Below are 15,592 nucleotides of genomic sequence, written 5' to 3'. Positions count from 1 at the left end.
CAAAGGGCTGGTTATATTAATTCTATCCAGAGCATTTTTCTATCACCTGTTTCACAGTATGGATACTATCATGAAGAGAAGCTTTACCAAAAACCTGCTTGATCCTGTGGTCAATTGAAGTCGAAGGTTGTCCTGATTCTATTAGTGATTATTTTAGCAAATTTATATATAGTTAGCGTCCTTCACAGATTTCGGTGCTGTTCAAGTCATGGCACACATAATTGTACTGCAATATCCCTACCCTCTTTCAAAAATAAGCAGTTACCTAATCTTACCCAGTTTCTTTCCCTCTTATCACACTTTCTATAGCTGTCTTAAACTCGTCCTTTGTTATTGATTGAACATCTGCTTGTCCTGCACTACTGTTATTCTCATCATTGTCCCGATTACTTCGGCTACTGTATAGATGAATGCAGAACTGTTCGCCTGCTATGACTATGTCATCCATATTGGTAATGGCGTTGCCCACCTTATCAATGAGCGTATAGGTCAAATTTTTGCCTCGCATAGTGTTCTCTTGCGTTTAGGCTACTGCCATTCTTTATATGCTCAATTTTCTCCGTATAGAGCGTATAGGTAAAATTTTTGCCTCGCATAGTGTTCTCTTGCGTTTAGGCTACTGCCATTCTTTCTATGCTCAATTTTCTCCATATAGCGCTTTACATTGGGCACTTTACGCCTGTTGATTAGCTATAATAGCTCTGCCAGTTCTATCCTGTCTTTTTGGTAGGAGGGTCCCACCTTTTGTTTTTTTTTTGACCAAATATTTCATCCCCTCAGACAGTTTACCAGTATCCTGTCTAACCATCCTACCATCTATTTCTGAGGTGCACTCATGATATTTCCAACCTTCCACCATTGCCACATCCGCCAATGGACAGCATCACATTCAACTGTATGAAGTTGTTAATATTGTTACGGACGAAGGAGGAAGAAGGCAGTGGCGCGGGCAGGAGCGCGCACGCTAGGCCCACACACAGATTCATTAAATGTCATCTCACTGTCATCGAGCATCTTCTCTCTGTCCTCTGTTCTCCTGTTGTCATCGCTTTCCGCCACGTAACAATATTATCAATTCACTTAAATGTTCATCTTCCTGCGGTATCGGCGGAATTAATTCCAAAGCTTTGAAAAACAGTAATATTGTTAAGGAAAAGTACACAACGGTAAACGCTAGTTCACTGTTAGATGCATACCACACACCACAGAACGAAGCCAGCTAAACCTGAGCGTCGTCTTCTTCCCTACTTCACACCAGCACATCATCGTCGTCTCGATACTGTGCTCCGTAACAATATGTTTCAAGTCTTATTCTTTCACTAATTTTTCAGCAGTCTTTTGATACTGGCTCTGTTCCGCTTGACTGGCCAATTGAGAAGGTCATCGCAGCCAAAAAAGGTGATCAATCATCTTCAGGTAATTATCGACCCATTTCGCTAACTAGTGTATGCTCTAAAATCATGGAACACGACAATGTTGCTACATTTCTAGCGTCAGTCAGCTTTTTCCATCCAATCTTAAAGAAAGGTCATTCATGTGAAACCCAATCAGCTTTGTTCCTGCATGATATTCATTCCAATCTTGACCACAATACCCAACTGATGCATTATTCTAGGATTTTGAGAAAGCATTCCATAAAGTACCTCACTCCCGCCTCTTACTCAAACTGTCCCTTTTAAATCTTCATTCACTTGTCTTCAACCGGATCCGAAGTTGTTTAACAGATTGCATGTAATTTGGTTTTGCTAACAACTTCTCATCGACTTACTCGCATGTTCTTTCAGGAGTGCCTCAAGGCACAGTCCTGGGCCCCTTAATCTCTTTAATATACATGAACGACCTGCCTTCCACGCTAATATCTACCATCCGCCTCATCGTAGATAACTGTGTACTCTACCGCCCTATAACCAACACCGACGATACTTCTGTCCTTCAAAACAGTGGCGTCGCAAGGCGGGTGCGGTCCGCACCGGGTGCAGCGTTTGAAGGGGCGGGGCGGGGGGCGGGGGGGGGGGGGGGGGAACGAAATGAATTATTGTGTGAAGGCACAAAAATGCACTCATTGGTCTCGCTGAGGCACTGACTGGATCTTCTCGTAGACCGAATTAGACTGTTGTGAGAGTGCTTGAACACATGCCTTAGTTTATGCCAGAGACTCCACACCATTTTAACGTTGCAGCGGCCTGTGTATGTGCGTGTATCCCCTGTAAACATCAGCTAAGGTACCCGACACCCATTGGAAACCCCTGTGCGCGGGAGCATTAGACGGCAACTGTCAGCAGCCGCTCCGCCGCATCGCCTCTTTTTGTGTACGTGTAGTTCATTCTCCTTTCTCAAGCAAGGACCACTGGCAGTATCTTTCCGGCAGTCTTTGTTTTTTCATTTATCTCCTGTGCCTTTCTCGCTCCTCGGCCTTACACTTTCAAAACACCGAAAAGCATGGAATGTTTACACAATGCGTAATGCATAAGGCCCATTTTTTCTTATGGTCTCATACTGGGCAATCACCTGTCTTAAGTTGCTTGCTCAGTGAATTTCCTAGCAACTTATAAGTGCTAGTTTTTCTACATTTTACAAAAATATGTGCTTTTAATGTGATGTTTTGCTGAATTATTTGTCGTGGGGCACCATCACTGCGTCTAAGTGTTACAAAGAAAAAAAAAAGCCAATTCACTCGCACTGCAGGGTTGGGTGCAGAGCGAACTTGATTTCAAAGCAAACCATGAGAACAGAAGAGGTAGAAAGGAAGTTGCGATTCTGTGATTAAAAATGCGCGAGAAAGGGGGGGGGGGGGGGGGGGGGGCGTTTTTACACCGGGTGCGGATGACCCTAGCGACGCATCTGCTTCAAAATTACCTCAATGGCATACATCAATGGTGCTCAGCGTGGCTGATCTCTTTAAATAACACAAAGACAGTACTACTTTCCACCACCGTCAAAATTGTACTCCGCCTGCTGATAAAATTAACGATTCTGCCATTACTTCCACTAACTCCTTTAATTACCTTGGTATTACCCTAACTAGTGATTTATCATGAACTTACCATGTTAACCATATTAATAAATTCATCTCATCGAACAATTGGCTACCTTAGTCGTAACCTACGCATGGCTCCTTTTCCATTAAAATTATTAACTTAACTTACAAAACACTTGTGCGATCTAAATTTTAACACACTAGCGCAATCTTTAATCTGCACAAAGCTAACCTTATCACAGCTCTTGAATCTGTACGTAACCATGCTACTCGCTTTATCCTTTCAAACTGGTGACGATACTTTAGCATATCCACCTTAAAGCTTCAATTTCCTTCTCTCGCTTTCCATCGCCAAATTTCATGCCTCTTCCTTTATCACAAGTTTTTTTATAGTTCTCCTCATGACAGCCAACTTACCCAACCGGTACGTCGAACATCCCACACAGGCCATTCTAACAGGGTCATCCCGCATTGTGTCCGCACTACTGCATTCTAAACTGGAATGACCTTCCCAGCAGTCTTGTGCTAATCTACGACCCTGCTCATTTCAAGACTGCAGAGGCTTTATCATCTTTGTAATCATCTTGTAATCACCAAGTTGAGGACAACCCAGAGGGCTATGGAACGAAAAATGGTAGGGGTAACATTAAGAGATAGAAAGCGTGCAGAGTGGGTGAGAGAAATAACTCAAGTTACTGACATTCTAGTAGAAATTAAGAAGAAGAAATGGACATGGGCAGGACATGTAGTACGAAGAGAGGATAACCGATGGTCGCTGAGAGTAACAAAGTGGATTCCAAGGGAAGGAAAGCGTAGTAGGGGGCGGCAGAAAGTTAGGTGGGCGGATGAGATTAAGAAGTTCGCAGGGGTCAAGTGGATGCAGCTAGCAAAGAACCGGGTAAAGTGGAGAAATATGGGAGAGGCCTTCGCCCTGCAGTGGGTATAATCAGGCTGATGATAATGAATCACCTTACAAATAATGTCTCACCTGGGGACCCTTGAGGTTATAATAAACAAATAAAAATAAAAGTAATGATATCTCAAATTATCTTTCACTGCTTGAAAGCTAAGGTCGTCTTCCTCGGTTTAAAGCATATTTGTTCTGTAGCGGGACCCAAAATTCCTCTACTTTCTCTCTCACTGCTAGTTCATTGATGGACTTCTGCCTTACTTTTTAGTTCCATTCCTTCTTACAATACAGACTAATTTGCGACCTTAATTCTGCAGTCACTGCATTTCATATTTCCGATTACTTCTACATCCTGCACAATGCCAGGGTTTGAGCACAATATGAACTCAATTTAATATTTTGTCTCCCCATTCTGGCTTTTCCGGGCTCAAATCCAATGCTTCAGTTTGCTGAATTTTTGCTAAAGAAGGTATCCATTACTCAAGCTATTGCATTCTGCACACTAGCCTAATAACTGCCTCTTACTATTTCTATAGCCAATACTATAATCACCTACTATCTGGATTTATCTAGGCATCTTCATGAAGAAAACATTATGGGTAGTTTTGTGTAGGTGCCCATTTCACAGCTCCCAATCTGGAGCACAAGTACAGACCACAAAAGAACTTGCTTGAGTGTTAACAGTGCCACGAGCACGAATTCAGAACAACGACCTCATCCGAACATGCCTGCTGACTGAACAAGTACGGGCAGAACCAAAAAACATGAATGAAATGCAAGTACAAACAGTTAAAAATATTTTGTGCCTCACTACTGTGGTGTTATAGACACTGTATGAGAAATTAGGGCTTGTGCTGTCACAGAAAAAACCACCTGTTTTTCATTTAGATGTGTATTGAGCCATTTTTTCAAAGCATTCCAACATGTTAACATGCAGATCAATTAAGGGGAAATGAGGGTGCTACGTGACGCTGGTGGTAACAAAGGACGTTCTACGTCCGCCGCTATGGTTGAGGGTGGCGCTGGTGAACACTCTCAAGGTTCGTATATAGACAACATAAATACCCAAGCAAGTAGCAGGGGGGACAGCGGCCGATGTAGCTCAGTTGGAAGAGCACCGGACGCGATATTCGGAGGTTGTGGGTTCGGTTCCCACCATCGGGACGTTGTTTTTTCTGCTACTTCGTGTTTAATTATCTTTCCCCTAAACAAGATTACATAACTAATTTCTGTGATTATCCAAGTAAATATTAAAAAAAAAAAAGGACATAAAGTAACATCCCCAACACTTTCCTTGGCCTCGCCGGCTGTTGGCTTCTTTCCTTCATGTATTATAACGAGCACCCTCATTTCCCCTTAATTGATCTGCTTGTAGCTTACGGGGGTCTCAGTTCTGGCAGTATTGAAGCCATAGCTAGCGTAAGAGGGTTCTAGCACAGCTTTCGCCCTCGCTCTTGATCACGTTCTACATGACGCTGGCGGTAACAAAGGACGTTCTACGTCCGCCGCTATGGTTGAAGGTGGAGCTGGTGAACACTCTCAAGGTTCGTATACAGACAACATAAATACCCAAGCAAGTAGCAGGGGGGACAGCGGCCGATGTAGCTCAGTTGGAAGAGCACCGGACGCGATATTCGGAGGTCGTGGGTTCTGTTCCCACCATCGGCACGTTGTTTTTTCTGCTACTTCGTGTTTAATTATCTTTCCCCTAAACAAGATTACATTACTAACTTCTGTGATTATCTGAGTAAGCATTAAAAAAAAAAAAAAAAGGACATAAAGTAACATCCCCAACGCTTTCCTTGGCCTCGCCGACTGTTGGCTTCTTTCCTTCAAACATGTTAACATGGCATTTAGGTCACACTAGAGGCGCCACGGTGATCAAGGATAGCAAAAGATGACAGAATTGTCCACAGAAAGTAACATGCACAATAAAATGTTAGCAGGTAGATTATAACATAGATAACTAAAAGCAACAAATCGTGAATACTGTTCATCTTTAGTGCTTTAAACACTTATTCACACCAGAATATTCAACGTTTACTGTGCAGTCTCAAAAAAAAAAAAAAAAGCACCGTGTCATATCTGGGGGCTGAAGTGTTCAGTTTCTTTTTTATTAAGGCTAAAGCCTTTCTAGGCTCATGGTGAAAATCTCGTGTCAGCGAGATTTGTCAGCGAGATTTGTCTGCGAGATTCTGCGAGTGACATATACGGTGTCTTTCCTTTCCTGTAAAACAATTATAGATTGCCGGTGAACTTTGATGCGTTCAACGGAATGCTGGCTGTGTTCGACAAGGGGCGCTCTATGTACCGTGTGCAGTAGGCTTTCGCATTTCTCCACTGCAGGTTCTGCTGAAACTGTTCAGTAGAGATTTTGTGAAGGTTCAGTAGAGATTTTCTGAAGATTATTTCAGAACTCTTTTCTCATCTTTTTGTGACTGTAACTTCTGAAAGAATTATTTTTTTTTTCCAGCAACATATGAGGCACCTCTGTGCAGTCAAATGTAATGTAATGATGACTTGTTTGTTAAATTCATTGAACTGTATTAGTGTCTTTACGTCCAGAGCATTGCTAACAAAATAAAATGCCGTTACCAGAGGGATTGTATTAATGAGAGTTACATGATGAGGCAAAAAGATAAATTGAAACTGTTATCAGTTCATGACTACAGCTTGCAACTTGCTGGTTAATGCTTCAGTCATGGACAAATGTGAAACCACTGAATGCCTCACATAAATAAAATTGCATGCTGTAGAGAAAGGCGTCCAAAATGAGAAATTCAGAGATGACTAAACAACCGTGGAAGCTAGGATGTGACACTTGTTCGCTATGCTTCTGCACGGTTTGCACTGACTGTGGCCTAATATGGTTACAAGTTGCGGTGGCAGTACATACAGTGCCATAATCCCCTTAACAATGCAATGGCTCTAATTGGGTATTGCCAATTATGAACAGGTGGTGCTACGCATCTGTACTGCCATATGTTTCAGGTAGTGCAGAAATGCCTCAAATCAAGTAGTAGCACTGTTTAGTTTACCGATCCCACCATGCTTCTCGTTCTGATACTTCATTTTCTCTTGAGGCTGTGTTAGCACAGTTAGCATGCTGTGGTTGATATTTCAAGGCTACTGGCCTTTTTTCGTTGACCATGAATAGGAAAAAAAAAGAATTTGGCTTGTTATTGTGTTTTTTTTCTTTTTTGCTGAAGCAAACTGTACACCATCTAGACCCATAAATTGTTGCAGCAACTATTTGCACTGGTTCTGTAACTTTCGTACTTCTTCATGTGCATTTGTTTTCTCCTATTGCCCTCATTTGTGAACCCACTCCTGTAATGACCCCTTTGGGGTTGGCAGTATTCTAAATAAATAAAATAAATAAATAACAGGAACCACTCAGCGGTTAAGGTGCTTAAGTGATGATTTTGAAGTCATGCCTTCAATCGCATCCACGGCAGCTGCGTTTCAATTAAGGCCATGCACAAGGCATCCATTTATCATGTCAGTGCACATTAAAGGATCACAGGTGATGTACCCAGTCTTCAAGCAGCGGGCACAGCTCATGCATCAAACCGAACAGGGCCCATATTCCGAGTTTGCGTTGTTATCGAAGTGTTGCTATCTCACGTGACCTCGAGTCATCTGATTGGTTGAAATGCCAGAACCGGGTGTTACCACCACGAAACTGGAAGATAATGTTCCGGTGTTTCCACCAATCAGATGACTCGAAGTCGCATGAGACAGCGACACTTTGATAACGACGTAACCTTGGAATGCGGGCCCAGGTCTCACTTTCACGGCAATACCCACTGCTATGAGTCCTGTAGGTTACAGTGCAGGTCCTACAGCCTGCAGTACTCATAGCACTCCCCGTACTCGTGGCCCTTCGAACCGCAGAGACTGCACCGAAAAATGATGTGCCTGGCTGGTGCTCTAGAGAAAGGTCCAAGGATGCCTGCTCCGTACACTTTAGCCAAGGCCCTGACAACGATCTCGGACACCTCCCGAATACCCTCACCAGCTGACAGATGGTAACCGTCGTCAGCAAAAAAGTGTCTCTTGGGCGCTTTTGATGAATCCAGGAAGCGATGCTGAAAAAAAAAAAACACTTTCTTCAGAACCAAGGCAGATTGAGACAAATTAGAAAGCATGTATGGTCATCACCATATTGTTCACTTCTCGTGTCTAGGCTGCTGAAAAACCAGTTCCACTGCAGCGTCCACTATGCTAGTGCCAAGTGGAAAAAGCAGTCAAGTGAACAATATGACGATGCCTAGTGACTATTCATTGGAAAGGTATAATAAAAGTCTCAAGTATGTGGCTTGCAGAGGGAAGGAATGTGTTGAGCTGGGTCCTCAAATTTCAGCCTTTGTTCCAGAAATATGTGTTGGCTTCACAAGTCAGCTCATGATTCAGCTTCACCACCAACTTTGTTTCTAAACTGAGATCAACCAAAAACATATTGCCAGGAATGACAGTCACTTCATGGAAACAAAAAGGTAGGACCCCGTTAATGTAAGCGCAGTCAGGATGAACATTAACTGTATTCAAAAGTGCATATAGAGAAAGATAGAGAACCCCTTCTATTTTGCATCAACGTCTAAATTTCCTCTCTTCACAATAAGTGACAATGGTATAATTCGTACCATATCAAAAACTCTGTCTAAGCCATCTTTTCATTGAAGAGAAGCTGAGTCATCAACAAATGTTCTGTTGAATGTTTTTATTTAAACAGCCGCCCATAAGAATCCCACTTCAGCATTTCTCCAATGTCTGTTTGTCTGGCCTTCTCACGAGCATGCTTGTGGAAAGTGGAAGTTGGCAGGTGACATGGCTGGCCACTGACCGTTTCAAGGGCTATGTGATGTCATGAGACGAAATGACATGGCCAAGTTGGCAGCAGCAGCCAATTTGTGTAGCTCCTTTGAGGTGCGAATGGGACCACTGAATCCTGAGTCAGGCACACATACTATACCTAGGCCATGCGGATATGTTTGTATGGCTTAGTATACGTGTAGCAGCAACATAACTATAAAGAGTGGTCTTTCAGAAAAGTAAGACAGTATGCTAATATTTGCGCCCTGAAAATAAAGTGAAAATGTGAAGTGTTAGAGCACCTAATTCACATTTAGCCTAACAACACTAAACTGATCTTTAATTGCGTCTATCTCTTTCCAGGCGATCTCACTCACAGCTACCTGTTGCTCTGTGTCAGCAGGTAGCTATAATTTGGTGTGAGAACTGAAGGGCAGTAAAATCCTGCCTTGTCCCTACCCAGATCACTGTGAGTCACTGATTAACTTTTATCTTGTATGAGGAGAACCCGCTGAGGTGACGATAAAGGGCATTGAAAATGCAGTTCCCAGTAGCCGAGGGCAAACTAAATCCGTGAATTAGCCAATTACTTGCCTTGTGGGGCACTGCATTAACAATCGCATTATGTTTTTTCAGTGCTGTGAAGAAAATGGGATTCGCAACTAAAGCAAGTTCTCAAGGCACTAAGGGCACAAATCGCATTACACACAGAGTATGCCTCTGTGAGCAGACTGTAAGGGCTTTTTTTTTTGTCATGTGGGGTAGCATGCAGTGCCTGCAGCCCTTTCCAAGTCCTTGTTTCCGTATTGAATGAGGAAGCAAGGATTTCCATCTGCCACATATTTCTTTCCCTTCAAGGTGTGGCCTTCCTGATTGCCAGCAGCATGCTGAAAACTTTGTTCTTATTCCTCCTTCATTTCAAAAACCTCATTCTTACCCTTAGGTATAGACTGAAAAACTACCGCTGCAATTGCCACAATATGCAATGTGAGAAAGGCTACAAGTTTGAAAATATTCGTGCTTACATCTACAAATTATTGCAAGCAGAGATTAGGAATTCCAGGCAAACATTAGGGCTTCCAGGATGAAGACAAAATTAAGCTGGCTCCTGCCTTTCCTTGTTGTGGGATGATTTGAAATTATTTTTTGTCTGCTTCTAAGTCATTCTTGTGATACTCTTCGGAAAGCTGCATTACGATGCGTCGCCACGCCAAATGCTACTTAAGGATTGCATGCTCTAATTTGCGTTGCACATTTAAAATATATATTTTAATGTTTTTTTAAAGTCAGTAAAATACAGTAAAAATATTGCCTTTATGCTCTGAAAGCTTAATGTTGGAAGGTCGCTGTTGAAGACATGAACAAAGCATAAAGTTGAAAATGAAAATTAGATTTCAGCCGCAAGTGGAACAGTCGTATTTCTTTAGTGAATTGCAGAGCAAACCAGAGTTTTTTATCCGCCAAAGGAGCACAGTATGCAATACCATTTCATGTCCTGCCATCCTGAGAAATTTGGTGAACTATTTGTAATTACGACTGACTTGCATTTCAACATATACGGCAACCTACAAACAGAGTGCATTTTTCAATATTTTCCTAATGCTTTCAACGTGTTGCACACTCCCGTTTGTTTTTAAATTAGATGCTCTTTGTCTAGATTCTTTAACACTGACATGGCTTCACACCTTTCTTACTTTCGACAGCAGTTTCACCTCTTCACTCTGTGATGCAGCACCTGGTATGCCTCAAGGCAGTGTTCTTGGTCCTTTATTGTTTTCAATATTTGTAAATGATTTATCTACTGGATTTATCTTCCCTTCAATTTTTCGCAGATGACCGCATTCATAGTTGATCACCTTGCTCTCCGAAATGACCTGAACCTAATCTCAGACTGGTGCAATAAATGAAAAACGAATATCAACTCTACTAAATGCAAGATTTTAAGCCACAAGTGTATTAATCATAACTTTTCGTACCTCACAGAGAGCATCACAGTGTCTCGGGCTTCATCATGCACAAGTATCTAGGCATTCATCTGATGCACAATATTTCATGGCCCACTCACATTCATGCCATTTGTGCGAAAGCTTCCACATCACTCGAGTACCTGCATCGAAACTTGCATACCTCTTTTAACAGCATAAGAAAACAGGCATGCCTAGCATTCGTACAGCCACAACTAGAATTTGCATCACCCGCATAATTCCATATCAAAGCTACTTAATTAACACACTAGAATCCATTCAAAATAGACCTGCTTGTCTCACGACACACAAGTACTCCATGACACTACAGTTGCTATGCAGGTTAACACAGATCAAGCATGATACCTGCCTTCAGCCATTAGACATTCATTGCTCCATAGCTCTTTTATGGTTACTACATAAATATTCTTACAGCACCAGGCCACCTCCATTACCTCTGGAAGCTGTTTCATGCATTTCACATTGCCTACATAACCAGTACAGCATAAAACACACTCACGGAAGAACTCAAGCTTTTTATTCATCCGCACTTCCATGTGCTGTAGTTTGGAATGATCTTCCTGCCATTATTGCGTGTATGTGCAACCATTAATCATTCCATGACTAGCTAGGCAAACATTTTCTCCTGCGATATCTTAGGTTTGGTTTGGTTTCAGGGGTTTAACGTCCCAAAGCAACTCAGGCTATGAGAGAAGCCGTAGTGGAGAACTCCGGAATTTTGACCTCCTGGGGTTCCTTAACGTGCACTGACATCACACAGCAGACGGGCGCCTTGCTCTTCGCCTCCACCGAAAGGCGACTGGCGAGGCTGGGATTCGATCCCGCATTCTTGGGAACACTAGTCGAGCGCTGTAACCACTGCACCACCCCGACGGGGTAGTGATATCTTAACAATTCTTTATCTTTGTTCTGCAGTTTGTGATTTTTTTTTTCATTGTTATGGAATTTTATTTTGGTTTCTTGTGCGCTTTAATTTTTCAATGACTGACGTTAGTAATATGACCACTACCTTTTTTTTTCTAGACATGTACTTACCATATTTTGCATTCATGCCACTACTAAACACCTTTAATTATGTAAAATTTGTACCCTTAAGTTTTGTAATGCACAATACTTTCTGTTCATTTGTGCTTTGTATTTCATGTATTAACTGTTTTTTTTTTTACATATGTCATTTTTTGTCCTCCTCACTCACTGTCTTTCTGGGCCCTGTAAGAAATCATAAATAAATATCACCAATGAAAATATGCCTCAACTGAAAGCGTTACTTGAAAAGCAGTAGGAATTTTTCCAAAGTCTAGCCAAAGAACCTTAAGAAATCGTGACAGTAAGCATCAATTCCCATATCTGTCAAATCTGGAAAGTGTTTTGCTGATAGGTATTACAGTGAAAAGCTGCCTGTTTGAGGTTGTGTAAAAAATTACTGAGTCACAACATTGAAGATGCCTTGATGAACCAGTGTGAGGACTTTGAAGCATTTTCTTCTTTCGCCAACAAACATTGACATTCGAGATTACACCTGGTGTGCCATTTTCATTAGGAGTGCAAAGATCTCAAGGTGACAGGAGAACTACTAAACTTTATCCCAATAAAAGGTATGACTACAGCAGAAGACATTAATATTCTTGAAGGGGTTGTTCAACACACCACTTAGCACTAGGAAGGGATGGTGTGTGTTGCAAATGACAGATAGCCTTTAATGGTTGAAACCAGGAGCAGTCTTGTGGGACATTTGAGAACGAAGGTTTCAGTGTCAACAGATAGTGTTTTACAGTGCATTGCACCTTCCACCAAGAAGTACTATGCAGCACGTCACTGAGCATAAAATCTGTCATGGACGTTGTATTTGGTGCAGTGCACTCCATTGGGAGTTCACAATCTCTTTCTATCTGTGCAATAAGAGGTAGAACATACTGGGAAATCATCCAGCAGAGATGCGACTTGTGGATGGCTAGCGGAAAAGTGCTGAAGAGATTTTTTGTACCTCAGAAAGGAAACTAGGTAGACTGCTGATGTGTAAGATAAGAAGTGGCTTTGTTCCCCTTGTATTTCTCACATAGTTATGTGATCCCCTGAACATCTTGAATGCAGAACTTCAGGAAAAAAATAGGCAAGGATGTTTGTGCCTTTCAGGTGAGATTACAACTCTAGCAGCACCAAATAAGAGCAAGTCCACAGGACCACTTTACAACTATTGCTTAGAATCTTGTGATGTTTTTGCAGATTTGCTCAACGATAGGGAGGAAAATTTTGAAATTTTGTTCCAAGACATGCATGCCTCTCCAAAGAATTCAAAAAGTTTTCTTTTAACTATTTCTTGTGCAGATCAACAATGTCAAGCCCAAGTTGCAAATGACACCGAATTTCAGCAACCACAGCATATGACAGGAGTTTGAGGATACAGGTGTTGCTGAGTTTTACTTTTTTTTTGAACAAGACACTTGATCGAGCTCTGGATCACCAAGCGACAAAAATCATTGCATTTTCAAAAGCTCACAATCGTGCGAGCAATTATCACTACCATATGTACTGAAACAGTCGTTCCACGTGAAATGCTCCAGACACCATTGATGACCACCACTCGACTGTTTAAAAAAACAAGAATGGGCATGTTGGTAATTGTGTGAACGGCTTTTCATTGCTATCACCTGATATCACTGGCATGTATGTCATGAAACTTCTCGAACACGTCATTGCATCTAACATGGCACAATTTTTAGGAGGCTTCAGAAGGTTCCTTCTTTCCAATACAGCACGGATTTAGAAAACTATACTATCATGAGCCACGCAACTCTGGGCCTTACTAATGAGCTGCTACACAGAAGACAAGACTCCTCAAAATAACTATGTATTCCTCGACTATACTAAAGCCTTCATTCCATTTCCACATTGTTGTCTGATAGCTGACCTATCATCTTTGGGCCATGATTCCTTAGCAATTGCTTGAATAAGAAACTTTTTCTCAATTTGTAAGCAGCTCACTTTTGTCAATCATCATCATCATCATCACTTTTGTCAATAATTGATCCTATTTAAACAGTACAACACCTAACATACTACAAGGTAGTATAATAGGCCTGTTATTATTTTTGGTCTGCAAAATAAGGGCTGGAAGCACGCTCGAACATTTTGGAGTAGCCCAGGGGGCAGTAATGATGCTATTATGGAGCAGCTTTGGAGCAATAAAAAGAGAATTTTTGAACAATTATGTATTGGAACATGTTTTATAGGGCCAAACATTTTTATTAACTGCATTTTTTTATCCCTGAAATACATAAGAATTTCATTTGGTCAATTTTAATTCAACATTCAGTGCTTCGCTGGCTATGCATGCCTCCCTGTCGAGCCAGGACAAACCGCCCAAACCATGTACAGAAGATTAAAATAATACAGCTGACCTAAACAACAATTTAGAACAGACTAGCAGCAAACAGAATGCTTGCTTCACTACAATACTGAATATCAAGTTTGACTAAAAGTTTTCGACTATTTTGGTTTCATTGATTCAAATGTGGAGTGTAGCACATTGATGCATTGAAGCACTCCCACTAGCTTGGAGTTCACATCAATGAGCAGTATATTTCTGCTCCCTATCTTGTGCATATCCTGTTTCATCCTATGCTTGTGCCTATAAAATTCTTGGGAATTCGTCAGTAGTGCATTCAGGGTGGATAGATAAAACTAAAGAGCAGTCTTTTCCTCTTTTAGCTTGTTTACTTCACTGCTTTTTGGCAGTACATCCTCATGCTTTCACTTGAGAGACGCTGGGGCTTCCTTAATTTCAACACACTGGAATTAGGCCCTGTATGGCTTTGCAACACTTGTGAGAACATTTGTAGCAATTGGCACCTTCAAGGTGCCAACCCCATAATGCTTCAACTACGTTTTTGTAGGCTTGAGATGGTTGTTAATAGAGAGGCTCAGTGGTGAAATACCTTCTTGCTTTAGCAGCAGAAGCATCAGAACAACTCATGTAGATCTTTGTAGCTGGACAAGTTGGCCGACACTTCGTGGTAGTTTGTAGTGTTTGCTTTTCTCGCTTCTCTTACTACCAGTGACTCAGAAGGCTAGGAGGTGGTGCTAGTTCATACACAAAGAACATTTTTTGAAATTTCCTCCAATCACTTGTGCAGCACCAAGACCGCTCCATCGAAATGCACTAGGCGTGTTAGTATACAGATATTGGAAAGTTGGTGCAACAAGCTTTGGTAGGAATTGTGACGAATAGAAAGAAGTGGGGAACTAAAAAAAAACTGGTTTCTCGTTTCAAATTTCCTCGCGAAAAAAATATTTATCATGCTTCGTGTATCTCTTAGTTTATGAAAATTTTATTCATATTACCATTGCAAGAACACTTATAACTGTGGTACCAGTGTGCTGCCATTGCTTGAACTAAGACAGTCCTTATAGCATGGACATGCAACTCTTGACATGCAACCAACCTGCTGCACTTCTGACATTTGCTTAATTGAATTGGATCGAATCATATTTTCCTGTAGGCAGCATTAATGGCCCATCGTTTGACAAAAGTCCATTGTCGTGTACGATGTGTTTTGCACCGAATACTGAAAAAACAAACAGTAGTCTTTTTACGTGTTTATGTGTGAGCTCTGCGTCCTAACAAGTGGTGATGGACGAAAGACATCCCCAAAACGAGGGATGAAGAACAGTAATGGGGACCGGAAGACTAGTGCCTGAAAGGCGGTAAGAAGCGAATGAAACACAGGCTGGAAGAGAGGCATGCCACTCTTGGAGGGGTGTACTCCAAACTGACCGCAGTCTGTGCTTCGAAGCTATGACTTACGGCTGTAATGGCCATTGGGCTCTGGGGTCAAAGAAGCCACCACGACTGTGGCGTTCAGAAATTTGGAAAAAGAAAACAACGAAGAAGAAGGATCTTCCAAC

General features: G+C 41.7%; 1 protein-coding gene across 2 annotated transcripts in view; it reads right to left on the bottom strand.

Moving 5' to 3' along the window:
* The window catches only part of LOC146171668 (uncharacterized), a 56,830-nt gene that overhangs the window by 24,741 nt on the left and 16,497 nt on the right, over positions 1 to 15,592 (bottom strand). Inside the window, exon 4 of one of the 2 annotated variants that reach the window (XM_084586432.1) lies at positions 7,906 to 7,978. The exons of the other annotated variant lie outside the window; for it this stretch is intronic. Coding sequence (XP_084442558.1) covers positions 7,906 to 7,978 — 73 coding nt within the window. The remainder of the gene's footprint in view (positions 1 to 7,905; positions 7,979 to 15,592) is intronic. 2 annotated transcript variants of the gene reach the window in all.

This window comes from Amblyomma maculatum, unplaced genomic scaffold (genome assembly GCF_055883805.1).
Source record: "Amblyomma maculatum isolate TAMU_Amacu unplaced genomic scaffold, ASM5588380v1 scaffold_19, whole genome shotgun sequence".
Taxonomy (NCBI): Eukaryota; Metazoa; Arthropoda; class Arachnida; order Ixodida; family Ixodidae; genus Amblyomma; species Amblyomma maculatum.
This window is presented reverse-complemented; position numbering and strand designations above follow the sequence as displayed.